This window comes from Carassius carassius, chromosome 50 (assembly GCF_963082965.1).
Source record: "Carassius carassius chromosome 50, fCarCar2.1, whole genome shotgun sequence".
Classification (NCBI taxonomy): Eukaryota; Metazoa; Chordata; class Actinopteri; order Cypriniformes; family Cyprinidae; genus Carassius; species Carassius carassius.
In genome coordinates this window covers 19,086,825-19,107,880 of record NC_081804.1, presented here as the reverse complement: position 1 = coordinate 19,107,880, position 21,056 = coordinate 19,086,825, and the positions used below count along the sequence as shown (strand labels likewise).

The 21,056-nt window shown below is 39.1% G+C and overlaps 1 protein-coding gene across 1 annotated transcript in view; it reads left to right on the top strand.

Annotated features, from left to right (window-relative positions):
- The window catches only part of spire2 (spire-type actin nucleation factor 2), a 54,902-nt gene that overhangs the window by 31,646 nt on the left and 2,200 nt on the right, over positions 1-21,056 (top strand). Inside the window, exons 10-14 of the mRNA XM_059546570.1 lie at positions 18,473-18,588; positions 18,811-18,948; positions 19,042-19,109; positions 19,221-19,248; positions 19,606-19,697. Coding sequence (XP_059402553.1) covers positions 18,473-18,588; positions 18,811-18,948; positions 19,042-19,109; positions 19,221-19,248; positions 19,606-19,697 — 442 coding nt within the window. The remainder of the gene's footprint in view (positions 1-18,472; positions 18,589-18,810; positions 18,949-19,041; positions 19,110-19,220; positions 19,249-19,605; positions 19,698-21,056) is intronic.

Sequence of the window (21,056 nt, the reverse complement as noted above, 5' to 3'; positions counted from 1 at the left end):
CAAGAAGACAATCTTCAAACCTAAGTCAACATTTATGCCATGTGTATCTAATCCAACGTTGAATTCCTTTTACAAAAAAGTAACGTATGACATTGACAAGATCTTTGTTTCAAATAAACGAAAACAACATAACCTTTCAAAAGAAGAAGGAGAAGCTTTGAACTGGATTTCTAACAACGAGGAACTTGTTATAAAAAGAGCGGACAAGGGAGGTGCTGTTGTAGTATAGGGTAGACAACAATATATTGAAGAAGCCTTGCGACAACTACAGAACTGTGAGTATTACCAGCGCTTAAAATCCAACCCAATAGAAGGAATAAAAAAAGAACTGACTGATATTTTATTACATGCAGAAGAAGAGGGATGGATTTCAAAAAATGAGTGTGAATTTCTCTCTTGTAAAAATCCTAGGATTCCTACTTTTTATATGCTTCCAAAAATTCATAAAAATCTAGAAAATCCACCAGGGAGGCCTATTATTAGCGGTAATGAATCTATTACAGAGCCAGCTTCAAAATTTGTTGATAGCTTTATTAAACCAATGGTTTGCAAACTTCCTTCATTCATTCAGGATACTACCCAGGTATTGAATAACATTAAAAAATTGAAAACAACAGAATCATCTATATTGGTCACTATGGATGTAGAGTCACTTTATACAAACATAGACCATTTAGATGGATTGGAAGCACTAACATACTATCTGGATGCGAGATCAACTACTGAGAGGACACCTGCTTGTTTTATTGTACAGTTAGCAGAATGGACATTGAATAACAACATCTTTTTGTTTCAAAATGAATTCTATAAACAAATTAAAGGTACAGCTATGGGTGTCTGTTTTGCCCCAAATTATGCGAATTTGTATTTGGGACTTTGGGAAAAGAGATTTGTATTCTCTGACTTAAATCCTTATTTGAAAGTATGTTGAGTGGTGGGGAAGATATATAGATGACATTATATTGATATGGAATGGTTCAGAGGCTGATTTGCTGTCTTTTCATACATATCTAAATAACACCAACGCTAATTTGAAGTTGAGTCTAGAGTATTCTAACACTGAGATTCATTTTTTAGATATCAACATTTTTAAAGAAAGTGATGGGATGTTACATACTACTATTTTCAGAAAAGAAACGGATAGAAATACTATATTAAGAGCAGACAGTTTCCATCCCTTATGGATGACTGAGAATATTCCAGTGGGACAGTTCCAGAGGTTAAAAAGAATATGTGATAAGGAAGATGATTTTAACATTAGGGCACAAGATATGACTCAAAGATTTAAGGAACGAGGGTATAAAGATAGGGTGATTAATAAAGCATATACCAAAGTAAAAAAATATGAGTAGAGATGAGCTATTACAAAAAAAAACAAGAATCACAAGAGTCAGACAATTCAGTTTATTTTGTGACACAATATAGCACAGAGGCTAACAGAATTAAGAAAATTATAATAAGTAATTGGGAAATAGTTATGAGTGATCCTTATCTAAGAGAAGTCATGCCTGAATCTCCTTCCATTGCGTTTCGAAAAGCACCTACAATCAAAGATAAACTTGTGAGAAGTCATCTTCCAGCTATGAAATCAAATACCTGGTTAGGCTTAAGTGTAGGAAATTACAGATGTGGTAATTGCAATCATTGTGATAATATGGTTAAGACTGGTGTGTTTAGAGATGTAACCTCTGGTTCTGAATTTAAAATAAGATCATTTATTAATTGTAATACCTCATTCGTGGACTATAAGTTGGAGTGTCCATGTGGTTGTTTCTATATAGGGATGACTACAAGAAAATTAAAGACCAGATTAGCAGAGCATAAAAATGCGATTAGAGTTTGCAACCCATTATACCCTATGACCCTACACTATAGAGATGTGAATCATGGTAATCCAAGTACATTAAAAATTACTGGCATTGAACATATCCCGAAATCAATCAGGGGAGGAGATAGGACTAATAGGCTGTTACAGAGAGAGTCTTTCTGGATTTATACATTGAAAGCAACTACATTTCCAGGCTTAAACGGAGAGTTAGACTTTGTACCATTTCTTAAATGAAGGTTTTTTTTTTCTTTTGTCTCTCATTCATTATATTTATGATGATAATTCCATGATTTATTATTTTTGTGTGAGATGGTTTGATATTTTTTATTTATTTATTTATTTATTTATATATTTTTTTTTTTTATTTATTTTTTTTTTAAATTTATTTATTTATTTATTTATTTATTTATTATTATTATTTTTTTTGTCTCGTGCATTATATTTATGCTGATAATTTCATGATTTATTACTTTTGTGTGAGATGTTTTGATATTATTATTATTTTTTTTTTCTCTCTCTCATGTATTATATTTATAATGATAGTTTCACACTTTGCAATTTGAATTTCCTTCCCTTTTTTTTTTTTTTTTTTTTTGTTTTTTTTTTTTTTTTACCTCTCTCTTTGAGTTGCTTTACACAGAGTGACCAGGTGTTTCTAATTTGATTAATTAGCTGTTGTTAAATGAACTGAGACATTGTTTGTAATACACACCCTGATGAAGGCATGTAGCCGCAGCGCGTAGGTGTACCTCTCACCATTTTTTAAAAAAGCAAGCCAAGAATGTAATAAAGGCTTTTTAATTTTTTCACTGAGATATTCGAGTGCCTTGGAGTTCTTGTCTTCAGATATTTTCCTATTATATCTTGCCTGGAAACGCTTCCAACATGCTTGCGTGTCGCGTGAAAAATAGGCGTCGGTTCTATTTCTAGCATGCACCCGTTTACCGCATGGCTCGGGCTGCGCCTGATACACGCGTCTCACGCAGGCAGTCTGCAAGCTCTAACCTATTAACATGGGAGCCGAATTAAACTGACACGCCACGCAGCTGAGACGCTTGCGCCACGCATCCAGTGTGTCGCCGGCCTCAGTTAAAATGAGTGAGGAATGTGGGGAGCGACAGAGCGCGTGTTCCAATGAACAACAACTCCCATGAGCCTACGCTCTTTCCCGACGTCATCAAAGTACGTCTTATGTTATTATTTTGATTGAGTGACCCCTGGTGGCCAAAAATTCCATACTGCACGTTTAACCTTCCTCAAGTGTAGAGGAGCAACTGTATTTAAAGTGCTAGAAAAGAGAGAGTCCATAGTTTCTGTTACATCATCAAGTTGTTCTGAGGTTTTGTGACAGTATTAAATCTAGATTATGATTTCGACAATGAGTAGGTCCTGAAACTTGTTGTCTAACCCCAATAGAGTTCAGAATGTCTATAAATGCTGATCCCAATGCATTTATTTCATTATCAACATGGATATTAAAATCACCAACTATTAAAACTTTATCTGCATCCAGAACTAACTCGGATGTAAAATCAACAAACTCTTTAATAAAGTCTGTATGGTGCCCTGGTGGCCCTGCTGCAGGGGCTCTGTTGCCGGAACCGAACAATGTACAGGAATCCCTGAGCTAGACGCATCCAAAGCCGTATCTAGAGCCCTAACATTCTTACTGTCCTCAATTAAAGTTTGAATGCGAGTCTCTAATTCTGAAATCTTCTCTGTCAGCCTAACTATTTCCCTGCATTTATCACATGTGAATCCCTCATCTGCGACAGAGATAGATAAACTGTACATGTGGCAAGAGGTGCAAATAACAATAGCAGGAGAAGCCATTACTCACCGTGCTTGATGAAATATTCTTACTGTGGTTGTTTGATGAACTTGTGAAAAACTGGAGCGAGAGAGAGGAGAGGAGAAAATAAAAGCGATAGGTTCGAATGAAAACGCTAATGACAAGCTAACGAGTGCTAACGCTTTCAAATCATTACTGATTATAGCTTACATGATTTAAACCATAGTTAGTGAAGTAATCTAGGTTATTCATTTTAGATGACATTTTATCCAGCTTTTTTAAAACACATCATATTGATATAAAATAGCAAACAGAAAAAAATACCCAAATTTCCCAAACTGGGCTTAATGCAAGTACTTCAGTGGGTTTTGTTTGTGTTTCTTGTTCATTGCTTTCATGTCTTATTTTGGAGTTTAGTCTTGGTCCTTTTTCTGTCATGTGATTCCCTTGTCTGTGTGTTATGTTCTGATTGGTTTTCTTAATTATTGTGTCTTGTTCTGATTGGTTGTCTTAGTCGTGTGTCTTGTTTCCCATTGGTTTGTTCTTGTCATGTAAAATGTTTTGTTTGGTACAGTATATATTGCCTTTATTTAACCATTGCCCCATGTTCCAAGATGGCGCCGCCGAGTGTGGATGCCGTCCAGGTCGCTCAGCTGAGATTGTGTTTTTATTAACTTTTTTTACTTACTTTTGCTTTCTCTTTTAAAACACATAACGTCTGCACTGATCATTTATGGCTAATATACTGTAAGGGAAACAGGTCAATTTAGCTAAAAGGGAATCATTTAAGATTTTAAAGGGAATTTGAACAGAATCACTGTTTCACGGCTGATCACTGAGACGCCCTGTGATTCACTGGACGAGCCGTTTAACATCAAATCTGCGCTGGATATTAATATCCAAAGTATAGTGAAAACACTATTAATTAGCACAGTAACAAGATCGGCAATTTAAGACATTAACTTGTAAGCACAAAACACAAGATACTTCTCTTTTCAATATGAATAAGGCTTTATTAGATAAATCTAAGACATATAAACTAATCGAACACATAAACGCACGCACTCACACATTCACACAAGTTGCAGGATGATCGAAAGTTAGGGAAAGATGTGAAATCCCAAGTTTACAGCAATACGTTAAATTGCATAGACATGAACAACCATCAATCACTTAATTCGCCCTCGCATTTAGTTCCTCAATGAGGTTAAAATTATATTAGATACATCAGTAAAGGTCAGAGTCTGGAGATAAAGTTACTTGTGTCTCCTGTGTAAAGGGAGTCCCCTTTGTTGTCGTTGAAAGGGGGTTTCCCGATGTCGCTGATTGGCTGGAAGTTAAGAAGTTGCTGAAGTGACGTCTTGGGAAGCCCGTGGTTGGGCTGAGGCAGAGTTGTGTGGGCTGGTTGAAGTTGAACGGGCAGTCGAGGTCAGACTCGGAGACACAGCATTACAAAACTTAACTCAGAACACAAAACTCTCAAACGGAAAAGAAAAGAAGTAAAGTTTGATGAGACTAGGTGGTGTTTCTTCTCATCGTGGCTAAGTAGCAGCAGGCGTGCAGGCCGAGGCACGCTGGAACCGCGCTCAAAGAACACTTAAAGTGATGACTAAAAGTATGGCTAGTACCAAAGCTAAAAGCTAAAAGCAGGCATGACTAATAGCAGAAGCATAGCTTTTAGCAAAATTTTATGGTATCATAAATCATATGTTATCTTATCAAGCACGTGGTCAGAATTTTCCCGCTCTTGCAGGGTATAATTTTGGACATGATTCCTACAACAAGAATATGATACATTTGACAAATAACTGATGGTCAGGACTGTTTCAAGCAAGCAGATTCAATCACAAACATACCAAACATGATTATGAATCCTTAAGCTATCCAATAGTTATTAAAAGACATACACAATAAGTGATTATAACATGATAGTCAAATGTGTGGGTTACATATAAATGAATATGGAGTGAAGCGATGGACTGATATTCATTTATAAGTCTTTTTGAGTTCCTTTTGGTCCATATATATGTAGAAAAGACCAGAGGTTAAAAGGCCCCCTTTAGGAATTTCAGTCTGGTTCTGGTAGGTGGGGGAAGTCAAAGGATCTTTTGTAGTACTCTCATAGGTTTACACATCATGTCCGGCATTGCATCTCAATTACTTGCCCCAAATTTGACAATCTCTTCTCCGAATTGAAATTGTCAATAATTGTTCTAGTGGTGTTAATGTTGAAAGCTGTTCTGTGAAAGAGTTGGTTGGTTGGTTATCTTGCTTGGGACTTGTGGCACAGAATGGTTTATGACTTCCTGTTGCCTTTTTGAGGAATTTGGCTCGTGTTTCAACCACAGTCCTGATCGACTCTTTAATTTGTCTGATTCGGGTCAGATCCGCTACAAAACACTTTTGGAGATTGGACACTGCTTCACTGACCTGTTTCAGGACACTTTATCCTCCAATCCATCATGGCCATCTGAGATTCTCCGGAATGCAGAGATGAACAATGGCCACCTGAATAACCACCTGAGTAGACGGATCAAGAAACACAGCGGGAACCGCGCTGTGATTTCGCAACAGACTGGGGAAAAGAGCTCACAGTCCTCCATTCTGCTCGCCAGTGTCCAGTTTCTGGAGAATAAGATGGACGATCTTAGAGCCAGTAGTTCTCCGTTTTACGGATGGACAGAACAGCCGATGCTGGTAAATCCAAAGGTGGAGGAAGGTGTTCCTTGATTAACAAGAAATGGTGTGACCTTAGGAATATCTCCACTCTGTCGCGCTCCTGCTCGCCTCATTTGGAACATTTATCCATTATTTGCCACTCATTTTATCTGCCCCGGGAGTTTTCATCGATCATTGTTACTGCAGTTTAGGAACTAAGGACCATCTGTGCCTTTGGAAACAAATCCTCTGTCAATGTCACCTTTATTTATATAGCGCTTTAAACAAAATACATTGCGTCAAAGCAACTGAACAACATTCATTAGGAAAACAGTGTCAATAATGCAAAAATGATAGTTAAAGGCAGTTCATCATTGGATTCAGTTATGTCATCTCTGTTCAGTTAAATAGTGTCTGTGCATTTATTTGCAATCAAGTCAACGATATCGCTGTAGATGAAGTGTCCCCAACTAAGCAAGCCAGAGGCGACAGCGGCAAGGAACCGAAACTCCATCGGTGACAGAATGGAGAAAAAAACCTTGGGAGAAACCAGGCTCAGTTGGGGGGCCAGTTCTCCTCTGACCAGACGAAACCAGTAGTTCAATTCCAGGCTGCAGCAAAGTCAGATTGTGCAGAAGAATCATCTGTTTCCTGTGGTCTTGTCCTGGTGCTCCTCTGAGACAAGGTCTTTACAGGGGATCTGTATCTGGGGCTCTAGTTGTCCTGGTCTCCGCTGTCTTTCAGGGATGTAGAGGTCCTTTCTAGGTGCTGATCCAGCATCTGGTCTGGATACGTACTGGATCCGGGTGACTGCAGTGACCCTATGATCTGGACACAGACTGGATCTGGTGGCCACGGTGACCTCGGAACAAGAGAGAAACAGACAAATATTAGCGTAGATGCCATTCTTCTAATGATGTAGCAAGTACATAGGTTGTTATGGGAAGTGTTTCCGGTTCCGGTTTACCTAATTAATGCAGCCTAAAAATCCTTTAACGGATTTGGATAATAAAAGCATATTAGTATGTTATGTGTATGCCAGGTTAAAGAGATGGGTCTTTAATCTAGATTTAAACTGCAAGAGTGTGTCTGCCTCCCGAACAATGTTAGGTAGGTTATTCCAGAGTTTGGGCGCCAAATAGGAAAAGGATCTGCCGCCTGCAGTTGATTTTGATATTCTAGGTATTTTCAAATTGCCTGAGTTTTGAGAACGTAGCGGACGTAGAGGATTATAATGTAAAAGGAGCTCATTCAAATACTGAGGTGCTAAACCATTCAGGGCTTTATAAGTAATAAGCAATATTTTAAAATCTATGCGATGTTTGATAGGGAGCCAGTGCAGTGTTGACAGGACCGGGCTAATATGGTCATACTTCCTGGTTCTAGTAAGAACTCTTGCTGCTGCATTTTGGACTAGCTGTAGTTTGTTTACTAAGCGTGCAGAACAACCACCCAATAAAGCATTACAATAATCTAACCTTGAGGTCATAAATGCATGGATTAACATTTCTGCATTTGACATTGAGAGCATAGGCCGTAATTTAGATATATTTTTGAGATGGAAAAATGCAGTTTTACAAATGCTTGAAACGTGGCTTTCTAAGGAAAGATTGCGATCAAGTAGCACACCTAGGTTCCTAACTGATGACGAAGAATTGACAGAGCAACCATCAAGTCTTAGAGAGTGTTCTAGGTTATTACAAGAAGAGTTTTTAGGTCCTATAATTAACACCTCTGTTTTTTCAGAATTTAGCAGTAAGAAATTACTCGTCATCCAGTTTTTTATATCGACTATGCAATCCATTAGTTTTTCAAATTGGTGTGTTTCACCGGGCTGCGAAGAAATATAGAGCTGAGTATCATCAGCATAACAGTGAAAGCTAACACCATGTTTCCTGATGATATCTCCCAAGGGTAACATATAAAGCGTGAAGAGTAGCGGCCCTAGTACTGAGCCTTGAGGTACTCCATACTGCACTTGTGATTAGTGATGCGCGGGTCATCTCATAACCCGCGGGCCCAAAAGTAACGCGCGGGTCGGGTTAGGGCGGGTTAAGAAATTGGCACTTTATTGCAGGGCGGGTTGGGGCGGGTCACTAAAAACTAAATAAAAAAAAAAACATTTATGTTGCATGTAATTTAGTGGTTGAAATTTTGATTATTTCAAGAGATTCGTTGACTTTCAGTTCGTTCACCAAAATGATTCATTCACTGATTCGTTCAGTGACCATTTCTTCATATTACACAAATACGCCAGCAGTTGGCGAAAAAGAGTGTCTTATGTGTTATGTCTTAAATCAACGAACGTATTTACTTGTGACAAAAACTAATTTGGCTTTATTAAAGTGTGTGCATGATCGTATTAAATAAATAGTAAATTGTTCAGATTAACAAAGCACAAGGTTTTATCGGGGATCAAACATGGAGTTATGTTCTGTATTCCAAATATGAAAACAAGCGTATGTGCACCAATAACTGCGCTTTGTATCTGCTGATTGCTGATCGAGATTTACATGCTTGGCCGACTGACCCTGTATACTCCCATTCATTTAATTCACGAACGAGATGTATCAGTTCAATCAACTCTTTCACCTACGAGAAGATCGTATTCGTTCACTACATTCAACAAGTCACATGCTCCGTCACATCTTGAGTAACTCTTTGACAGGATGAAACAGTTCACAGAGCTGTTCACAAGCTGCGCACGCACTGCTAATAGCGCCGTGCTCGCGCGCTGCTGTGGGAGGAACTTCATTGAACGAGAAATGAGTCTTTTACTGTCTATGGTCAGTGGATTAAGTAAACGAGAATGATTCATTCACCTACAAGATTTGTTCACGAACGAACCATCATAGTGCAATTACCTATAGCCTATATTGATAAGTTTATGATACGAAGGTCTAAGTAGCAACGTAACTTCCGTGATGTCCCCGATGCGCGGGGCGGGTCGGGGCGGGTCAAGACATTTTACTTTATTTGCGGGGCGGGCTGGGGCGGGCCAAATAATTTCAGATAAACGTGACCCGCGGGTTGGAAAAAACCCCGACCCGCGCATCACTACTTGTGATCGATAGGATACATCTTCATTCACTGCTACGAACTGATGGCGGTCATATAAGTACGATTTAAACCATGCTAATGCACTTCCACTGATGCCAACAAAGTATTCAAGTCTATGCAAAAGAATGTTGTGGTCAATTGTGTCAAACGCAGCACTAAGATCCAATAAAACTAATAGAGAGATACACCCACGATCAGATGATAAGAGCAGATCATTTGTAACTCTAAGAAGAGCAGTCTCAGTACTATGATACGGTCTAAATCCTGACTGGAAATCCTCACATATACCATTTTTCTCTAAGAAGGAATATAATTGTGTGGATACCACCTTTTCTAGTATCTTGGACAGAAAAGGGAGATTCAAGATTGGTCTATAATTAACTAGTTCTTTGGGGTCAAGTTGTGGTTTTTTGATGAGAGGCTTAATAACAGCCAGTTTGAAGGTTTTGGGGACATGTCCTAATGACAATGAGGAATTAATAATAGTCAGAAGAGGATCTATGACTTTTGGAAGCACCTCTTTCAGGAGCTTAGATGGTATAGGGTCTAACATACATGTTGTTGGTTTAGATGATTTAACAAGTTTATACAATTCTTCCTCTCCTATGGTAGAGAATGAGTGGAACTGTTCCTCAGGGGGTCTATAGTGCACTGTCTGATGTGATACTGTAGCTGACGGCTGAATGGTTGCAATTTTATCTCTAATAGTATCGATTTTAGAAGTAAAGTAGTTCATAAACTCATTACTGCTGTGGTGTTGGGAAATGTCAACACTTGTTGAGGCTTTATTTTTCGTTAATTTAGCCACTGTATTGAATAAATACCTGGGGTTATGTTTGTTTTCTTCTAAAAGAGAAGAAAAGTAATCGGATCTAGCAGTTTTTAATGCTTTTCTGTAGGATATGTTACTTTCCCGCCAAGCAATACGAAATACCTCTAGTTTTGTTTTCCTCCAGCTGCGCTCCATTTTTCGGGCTGCTCTCTTTAGGGTGCGAGTATGCTCATTATACCATGGTGTCAAACTGTTTTCCTTAACCTTCCTTAAGCGTAAAGGAGCAACTTTATTTAAAGTGCTAGAAAAGAGAGAGTCCATAGTTTCTGTTACATCATCAAGTTGTTCTGAGGTTTTGGATATGCTAAGGAATTTGGATACATCAGGAAGATAACTTAAAAAGCAGTCTTTTGTGTTAGAAGTGATGGTTCTTCCATACTTGTAACAAGAAGTAGAATTTACAATTTTGGCTATATGAATTTTGCAAAGAACTAAATAATGATCTGAGATATCATCACTTGGCTGAATAATTTCAACACCATCAACATCAATTCTATGTGACAGTATTAAATCTAGAGTAAGATTTCGACAATGAGTAGGTCCTGAAACGTGTTGTCTAACACCAATAGAGTTCAGAATGTCTATAAATGCGGATCCCAATGCATCGTTTTCATTATCAACATGGATATTAAAATCACCAACTATTAAAACTTTATCTGCAGCCAGAACTAACTCAGATGTAAAATCACCAAACTCTTTAATAAAGTCTGTATGGTGCCCTGGTGGGCTGTATACAGTAGCCAGTACAAACATAACAGGGGATTTATCATTAACATTTGTTTCTTTGGATAATGTTATATGAAGTACCATTACTTCAAATGAGTTATACTTGTAGCCTGCCCTCTGAGAAATCCTGAAAACGTTGTTATAAATTGAAGCAACACCTCCACCTTTGCCTTTTAGACGTGGCTCATGTTTATAACAGTAATCTTGGGGGGTGGACTCATTTAAAATAATGTAATCATCAGGTTTTAGCCAGGTTTCTGTCAAACAGAGTACATCTATATTATGATCAGTGATCATATTATTTACAAAAAGTGTTTTCGTAGAAAGGGATCTGATATTCAATAAGCCAAGCTTTATCATTTGTTTATCCATATTGCTTCTGTTTTTTATTTGTTGAACCTCAATTAAATTGTTAATCTTAACTTGGTTTGGACGTTTTTTGTTTTTTCTAGTTCAGGGAACAGACACAGTCTCTATAGTGTGATATCTAGGTGAAAAAGTCTCTATGTGCTGAGAATTAACTGACCTCTGTGACGGGAGGCAGCTAGCAGACGGTCGGTTTAGCCAGTCTGTCTGCTTCCTGACCTGGGCCCCAGTTAGTCAAGTATAAACACTAAGACTATTTGCCATATTTCTAGAGAGAAGAGTGGCGCCACCCCAGGAGGGATGAAGACCATCTCTTTTAAACAGGTCAGGTCTGCCCCAAAAGCTCGTCCAATTGTCTATGAAACCTATGTTATTCTGTGGGCACCACTTAGACATCCAGCCATTGAGAGATGACAATCTGCTATGCATCTCATCACCACGGTAAGCAGGGAGGGGACCAGAGCATATTACAGTGTCTGACATCGTGCTTGCAAGTTCACACACCTCTTTAATGTTATTTTTAGTGATCTCCGACTGGCGAAGTCGAACATCATTAGCGCCGGCATGAATAACAATCTTACTGTATTTACGTTTAGCATTAGCCAGCACTTTTAAATTTGCCAAGATGTCAGGCGCTCTGGCTCCCGGTAAACATTTGACTATGGTGGCAGGTGTCTCTATATTCACGTTCCGTACAATAGAATCACCAATAACTAGAGCACTTTCATCAGGTTTCTCAGTGGGTGCATCACTGAGTGGGGAGAACCTGTTTAATGTTTTGATCGGAACAGAAGAGCGGTGTTTTGACCCACGACTACGCTGCCTCACCGTCACCCAGTTGCCCTGCTGCTGGGGCTCTGTTTCCGGAACCGAACAATGTACAGGAATCCCTGAGCTAGACGCATCCAAAGCCGTATCTAGAGCCCTAACATTTTTACTGTCCTCAATTAAAGTTTGGATGCGTGTCTCTAATTCTGAAATCTTCTCTGTCAGCCTAACTATTTCCCTGCATTTATCACATGTGAATCCTTCATCAGCGACAGAGATAGATAAACTGTACATGTGGCAAGAGGTGCAAGAAACAATGATAGGAGAAGCCATTACTCACCGTGCTTGATGAAAATTCTTACTGCGGTTGTTTGATGAACTTGTGAAAAACTGGAGCGAGGGAGAGGAGAAAAGAAAACAGCGATAGGTTCGAATGAAGACGCTAATGACAAGCTAACGAGTGCTAACGCTTTGCAGGTGTACTGCACTCACGGAAATAAAATAAAAGTGAACGATCAAAGTTAATCTGATAAGATTGATCGATAATATCAGAAATATGGTGTGAATTAAGTTATATTTTACCACTTTAAAAAACAGAGAGTGATAGTAAGATCTGATGATTCTTCTGCACAATCTGACTTTGCTGCAGCCTGGAATTGAACTACTGGTTTCGTCTGGTCAGAGGAGAACTGGCCCCTCAACTGACCCCCCAACTGCTTTCACCTCTGCAGAGGTGAAAGCAGATCCGTCGCGGGCTGACGAGCTAAACTCTTTCTACAGCCACTTTGAAAACAATCTAATCAGCACGAGTCTGCCGATTAGCGCGTCAGGAAGCAGCAGTCAGAACAGCGATAATCATGTGATCACTGTGTCGGAGGACGAGGTTCGGAGGGCTCTAAAGTGAGTGACCGTCAGAAAAACAGCCAGACCTTTTTGGATTTCAGGCAATGTTCTGAGGTCCTGCGCTGATCAGCTCACTGGTTTGTTTACATCCATCTTTAATTAGTCTCTTGCTACCTCGGTGGTTCCCACCTCCTTTAAAAAATCTGTCATCATCCCTGTGCCTAAGAACAAAAAACCCTTTAGTCTGAATGACTCATCCAGTTGCCCTCACATGAAGGTCTTTGAGGGACTGGTTAAAAACGACATTTTCTCTTCCATCCCAGATAATTTGGACCCTCTTTAGTTTGCTTATCACCCCAACAGATCCACTGATGGTGCTATCTCTTACATCCTGCACTCTTCTCTCATGCACATTGACAGCAAGTCAAGTCAAGTCACCTTTATTTATATAGCGCTTTAAACAAAATACATTGCGTCAAAGCAACTGAACAACATTCATTAGGAAAACAGTGTGTCAATAATGCAAATGATAGTTAAAGGCAGTTCATCATTGAATTCAGTGATGTCATCTCTGTTCAGTTTAAATAGTGTCTGTGCATTTATTTGCAATCAAGTCAACGATATCGCTGTAGATGAATTGACCCCAACTAAGCAAGCCAGAAGCGACAGCGGCAAGGAACCGAAACTCCATCGGTGACAGAATGGAGAAAAAAACCTTGGGAGAAACCAGGCTCAGTTGGGGGGCCAGTTCTCCTCTGACCAGACGAAACCAGTAGTTCAATTCCAGGCTGCAGCAAAGTCAGATTGTGCAGAAGAATCATCTGTTTCCTGTGGTCTTGTCCTGATGGTCATCTGAGACAAGATCTTTACAGGGGATCTGTATCTGGGGCTCTAGTTGTCCTGGTCTCCGCTGTCTTTCAGGGATGTGGAGGTCCTTTCTAGGTGCTGATCCACCATCTGGTCTGGATACGTACTGGATCCGGGTGACTGCAGTGACCCTCTGATCTGGATACAGACTGGATCTGGTGGCTACGGTGACCTCGGAATAAGAGAGAAACAGACTAATATTAGCGTAGATGCCATTCTTCTAATGATGAAGCAAGTACATCGGGTGTTATGGGAAGTGTTCCTGGTTCTGGCTTACCTAATTAATGCAGCCTAAAAATCCTTTAACGGATTTGGATATTAAAAGTATCTTAGTATGTTATGTGTAAGCCAGGTTAAAGAGATGGGTCTTTAATCTAGATTTAAACTGCAAGAGTGTGGGTTGCAATAACGCAATAACGGGAACTATGTAAGGCTGCTATTTATCGACTATAGCTCAGCTTTCAATACTATAGTCCCCATAAAGCTAGCTTCTAAACTCATAGACCTCGGCCTGAATTATTCACTCTACAACTGGATTCAGGACTTCCTCACCTGCAGACCTCAAGTGGTGAAAGTAGGCCAGTTCACCTCCAACTCCATCACCCTGAACGTGGGAGCTCCACAGGGCTTTGTCCTGAGTCCCCTGTTCTACTCTCTCTACACACATGACTGCGTGTCTTCCCACAGCTCCACATCTATTATCAAATTTGCTGATGATACTGTGGTTCTGGGCCTCATTCACAACAATAATGAGACTGCTTACTTGGATAAGGTAGAGAAACTAACATCATGGTGCCAGGACAATTGTCTCTCTGTGAATGTAAGCAAAACTAAAGAACTGATTGTTGACTTCAGGAAGAGACAGCAGTACCCCTATACTCCTGTAATGATCAGGGGGATCACTGTGAAGAGGGTGAGCAGCACATTCAAACACAGGTTAATAAAGTCAGGCAAAGACTGTACCATCTGCAACAGCTGAGGAAATTCAGCGTTTCACCAGCAATCCTAAAAACTTTCTATTCAGGGGCCATAGAAAGTGTATTGACTCAGTGTATCTCAGTGTGGTATGGGAACAGCTCCAGTCAAGACTGCAAAGCCTTGCAGAGAGCTCAGAGCACATCTCAGGGTCTGCTCTCCCCTCTCTGCAAGGCCATCTACCTCGAACGCTGCAAAAGCAGAGCTGTTAAAATCATCAAGGACTCCATCCACCCCAGTAACCATCTTTCCCCTTTGCTGCCATCTGGTAAGCACTTCCGTAGCCTGATGGCAAAAATCGAGAGTCTTCATCAGACATCAGCCATCAGGCTCCTAAACTCAAAATCAGCCTCTTAACATCTACATATCTCCATTTAATATTCACTTAATCAGTAAGATACCTCTCTGCCTCACATTGACATACTGGCAGTGTCAACCTGTTGGCACATTCGCCTCTTGTACATTCCTGTGTATCTTAATATTTAAGACTACATTATAATGCACATATGCACATTTGCCCCTTGTACATTCCTGTGTATCTTAATATTTAAGACAACAGTATACTTTTATGCACATTATTTTCTATTCTATATTTAATTCCACAGTATACATCATTATATTTTATTCTTATATTTATTGTTTACTTTTATTTCATTCTTTCATAAATACATTTATGTATATTTTCATCTTTGATGTATTCTTTAATAATTGCACTGTCCAGGACCTGACTCACATTTCACTGCTGGTTATATATGCTCTATAAACACTCACCTAAAGGATTATTAGGAACACCTGTTCAATTTCTCATTAATGTAATTATCTAATCAACCAATCACATGCCAGTTTCTTCAATGGATTTAGGGGTGTGATCCTGGTCAAGACAATCTCCTGAACTCCAAACTGAATGTCAGAATGGGAAAGAAAGCTGATTTAAGTAATTTTGAGCGTGGCATGATTGTTGGTGCCAGACGGGCTGGTCTGAGTATTTCACAATTTGCTCAGTTACTGGGATTTTCACACACAACCATTTCTAGGGTTTACAAAGAATGGTGTGAAAAGGGAAAAACATCCAGTATGCGGCAGTCCTGTGGGCGAAAAATGCCTTGTTGATGCTAGAGGTCAGAGGAGAATGGCAGCTAATTCAAGCTGATAGAAGAGCAACTTTGACTGAAATAACCACTCGTTACAACCGAGGTATGCAGCAAAGCATTTGTGAAGCCACAACACGCACAACCTTGAGGAGGATGGGCTACAACAGCAGAAGACCCCACCGGGTACCACTCATCTCCACTACAAATAGGAAAAAGAGGCTACAATTTGCACAAGCTCACCAAAATTGGACAGTTGAAGACTGGAAAAATGTTGCCTGGCCTGATAAGTCTCGATTTCTGTTGAGACATTCAGATGGTAGAGTCAGAATTTGGTGTAAACAGAATGAGAACATGGATCCATCATGCCTTGTTACCACTGTGCAGGCTGGTGGTGGTGGTGTAATGGTGTGGGGGATGTTTTCTTGGCACACTTTAGGCCCCTTAGTGCCAATTGGGCATCGTTTAAATGCCACAGCCTACCTGAGCATTGTTTCTGACCATGTCCATCCCTTTATGACCACCATGTACCCATCCTCTGATGGCTAATTCCAGCAGGATAATGCACCATGTCACAAAGCTCGAATCATTTCAAATTGGTTTCTTGAACATGACAATAAGTTCACTGTACTAAAATGGCCCCCAAAGTCACCAGATCTTAACCCAATAGAGCATCTTTGGGATGTGGTGGAACGGGAGCTTCGTGCCCTGGATGTGCATCCCACAAATCTCCATCAACTGCAAGATGCTATCCTATCAATATGGGCCAACATTTCTAAAGAATGCCTTTAGCACCTTGTTGAATCAATGCCACATAGAATTAAGGCAGTTCTGAAGGCGAAAGGGGGTCAAAAACAATATTAGTATGGTGTTCCTAATAATCCTTTAGGTAAGTGTAATTGTGATGAATAAAAATCTTGAATCTTGAATGTTGTAAGCTGCTGTCGGTGAGTCTAGTCTGTTCATGTCACGTCAAGTCTTTTCATGTCAAGTCTGTTCATGCCTAGTCAAGTTTGTTCTTGCTTCGTCAAGTCTGTTCATGCCCAGTCAAGTCAAGTCAAGTCAATTCTTTGATTCTTATTTTGATTATGTTTGGATATTTGAAGCACTTTGTAAATAAACTTTTCTTGGGTTCTCACTACGCTCGCCTTCAGTGGACTAATTCATTACATTTTGGGTCAGGCTCAGGTAGACCCGTCTGCATCTCGGGAAACATTGCGGTGTCATCTGTGGTTCTCCCTCACATACAGCTCCATTAGGACTGGATGCTACAGTACAGACGTGGCCGAGGCTTCACCTGTAAGCATTTCCTGTGAATGCTCTGCATCCAGGAGTACTGGAGAGAATTCACCGGGATGGGTTCTTGGACCTTGTATCGCTTTTCCATGGCCCCCCTTGATAGATTCCCATCAGGAGGGTCTTTTAACTCAAATGGGCGACAAAATCATTTATCCCCATCTGGAGTTATGAAAACTTAAGGACTGGATATGTGCCAAATGTGCATACTCAGATTTCAGGGCTGGTAGTGCTTCAGGCATTCTGTCTGTCCAGACCAGGAGAAGAGTAATTTAGTGCATCCACAGGGCTGCTGGAGAAAGCAACTTTGTTTGCAAGCTTGCCATGGTGGTTTTGTCTGGACAGAGGACTGGCGCTGACTTAGCCCGGTTTCTCCCTAGGTTTTTTCTCCATTTCTTTCACCGATGGAGTTTTGATTGCTTGCCATTGTCACCTTTGGCTTGTTTCATTGGGGATGCTGACAAATTGCACAGACACTGTTTGATGAGAGCTGGATTATGACATCACTGAATCATCAATGAGCTGACTTTAGCTAAAAATTACTCATTTTTTATTGTCTTCTTGCATTATTGACAAACTATTTTCCTGTTTGACACTGTAAAGCTGCTTTGACACAATCAGTTTTGTATATAGCGCTATACAAATAAAGGTGATTTGACTTGACTTGCTTTGGTCTGCCCAAAAGAGGTCTTCTCGCGTCCAAACAGGCGTTATGCAGGTGGATATTTGAGGCTATTTCCCTCGCCTCATGTCACCTGTGGGGGTCAGGGCCCACTCCACCATAATTATGGTGGCCTCGAAGGGCCTTTTATCTGTTGTCTCTATGCACGACTTTTGTAATGTTGACTATCCCAATCACACGTTGGACAGTGGAGTTAGTGGAAATAGCCTCTGCCAACAAGTCAGAGTTAGTTTAGATGTGTCTTAGTGTAAATAGACACTCCGATTTTTTTCAAATATTTCAGCAGCCTCAGCACCCCCACTTCCTGCGCCTATGGAGTAATGTTGTGTTATGGACTGCTATTCGAACTGGAAGTTGTACTTTTGAAGTTAATGCTAGAGGAGGAAACTGGTATTAAAATAAGAAGAGAGGTTCCTTATTACTGACTCGTCTCATTACTGCTTAATAACAGATGCCACACAATAGCAAAGGAAAATTACTGCTCCACAACAACATCCTGTGATATTTAAAGGTACTGAACTGTGGTCCCCCTTTCGACCTGTTTAGTAAATCTGGCACTATATTAAAATGAAGAGAATTCAGTTTTCCTGTGTCAACACTAATTGGAACTCAATTTGTTCGAAGTTAACAAATATTTAATAGAGATGCCTGACGGTGTTTCTCTCTTCTCCACTATTTTCTTTGTGTCCAGCCTCGTTTCCTGTGTTTGACAGGATGTGCCCGTCCACCTGTCATTGCCTGAGCTCCGATGACAAACGCAGTGATGGGGCTGCAGCATATGACGGACTCTGCAGAAATCAGTGGATGGTCAGTGGTGTTGGTATTTATACCAAATAAAGGGAATATAATGGGAAGCATCTGTGACATGCTGTCGATTACCATAGACAATAATTTCCCTTTATTTCTTAAAATGAACAGGAAGTGTTTAACAAAACTTTCCCCATAAGTGTCCTAAATGATTTTAACCCGTTTTTTTGTTGTTGTTGTTTGTACAGGATATGTCATCTTCTTTATTTCCCTCACACACAGGAGGAATTCAGTCATCCAGTGGACAGTCTGGCCTTAACAGTGGATGAAGTCATCAACGTGCGCCGGATACTTATAAAGGCTGAGATGGAGAAATACATGCAGAACAAAGAGCTTTATAATAATCTGAAGAAAGGCAAGGTGTGAATATCTGAATGGATCATATGATCAGCATCAGTCCAACAAGCCAAAGAAAACAGTGTTCATTTCTGTTTTGTTCATCTTTGTTTTTAGATATGCTGCTGTTGTCGGGTGAAGTTTCCACTGTTTTCATGGCCGTCCACGTGCCTCCTGTGTAAAAGGTCTTCATTTTCATTAATAATTTCTGCAACATGTAATATTAACAATATCTGATTCACTGTTCTGAAGATTCATGTTTATCATCACAGTTAATGTGATTCTTTTTCTTTCAGGTCTGTTTGTAGCTCTTGTAGTGCAAAGGTATTACATATTTATTTTATTTAAATCTCATGCAGCAATTTAGTAGTCGATAGTAATAGTCAATGATATTTAATCCAAGGTACAATAGAGTTGGATTGGATTTACAGCCTTAGACATCAGTTACAAATGATACGGAAAGCCCTTTCTCCTCCAAAAATTGATACGTTTATTTATTTTGCTAACTATGCATGATTATAAGGTTGACTGCATTCTGTCCATTATTATCCATCTGTTTTCCTATGTTCCTCCTGTTCTACCAATGCTTTAGGCTTATTTAATTACACACTGCTGTTTCAACAGTAGAAACAATGTAACAAACTTCATAAGTGATTTTGCTTTATTTTGCCCCTTTAACAGATGAAAATTCCTTACAAAAAGATGGCACACATTCCAGTGTACGCTGTGGGATTTCACAGCAGTGTGAAGAGTCACAAGAGTGAAGTCTATAAGTGAGTAAATATATGCTGTGTGTCTAAGTTAAATGACTAGTCACATTCTATACCGTCGGTGCTGGCTAGAAATTAACTTTGAAATTATTCTGATTTCCAGTTGCTGTTGTTGTTTTTTTATAATTACTTTACTAAATGTATCTGTGTTGTTGTTTATATCCAATACCTAAATTTAAGTTACACCAGTAACATTTTAAACAACGTCAAAAAAAAAGGTTATTTACACAACCTTTAATGTTGCTTAAAGGTGATATTTGAATTTAAAAGATAATTGCATAATGTAAATTGTAGTCAAATTGATCTTGTTTATTGTTTTGATAAACTTTCAACTGTTATTAAGCTGAACTGAAGCAACTGACCTGAGCTCTATAATAACACTATAGTCTTTATAGAGATGCTTTACAGTTGAACAGAGTTTGTTTCATAATTCATGAACATTCAAACTGTTATTGATCTAAATTAAATCAACACTGAACTAAATAGAGCTGAATATTGCCACTGTTGATTGTAGAGCTGCACAGCTGAAATTGAATTAATTTCATAGTTGAGGAATTTTGCAGCACAGTTATTTTGCTGTTTAATAACGTGAAGGCGCATTTAAAACAATCTGTACTGTATAAGGTGTGATATACAAAGGGGAGATCTTTGGATAAACATCACTTAAATTTCCCATTTCTCATGAAATACATAAAATTAAATCATCGTTTAACTAGGAGAAGAATAATGTGAACTTTGTAGTTACCTACACAATGTGTACCTATATGAATAAAACATGTCATGAGATTTTAATTGAAAGGATTATTATTGCAGCTTGTCCTTAGACATCAGTGTATTTAACAAACTCACAAGCATCAGTATGTATCTAACAAACGTCTTTTTTGCTAGTAACTAATTTAAATGTCTGAAACCTAAAATACATTTTATGTGTTTGAAAACAGTGAATAGTGTCAGACAAAGGCTTTGAATTTAGCAGTGAATGTTCTAAATACATCAGTGATTGCATTCAGTATTTGATTGCTTTTCACCAGAGGTGGGTACAGTACCCAAAAACTGTACTCAAGTAAAAATAAAAGTACTTCTAGAAATATTTACTCAAGTAAAAGTAAAAGTACTAGTCTGAATAGTTACTTGAGTAAGAGTAATCGGATAAAAAATCTACTCAAGTAGTTAGTTACTAATTACTTTGGGTCATATATACTGAGCCTATTTTTATTTAGATATATAGATAAAATGTATGTAATGTATGTGTGTGTGTATAAATGTATATATTTCATCAGACTTTACTCCAATTTATGTAATTTATTATAAAACCCTGTCTGTTTACTTAAGTAACAGATATAGGTGTCATGCCATAACATA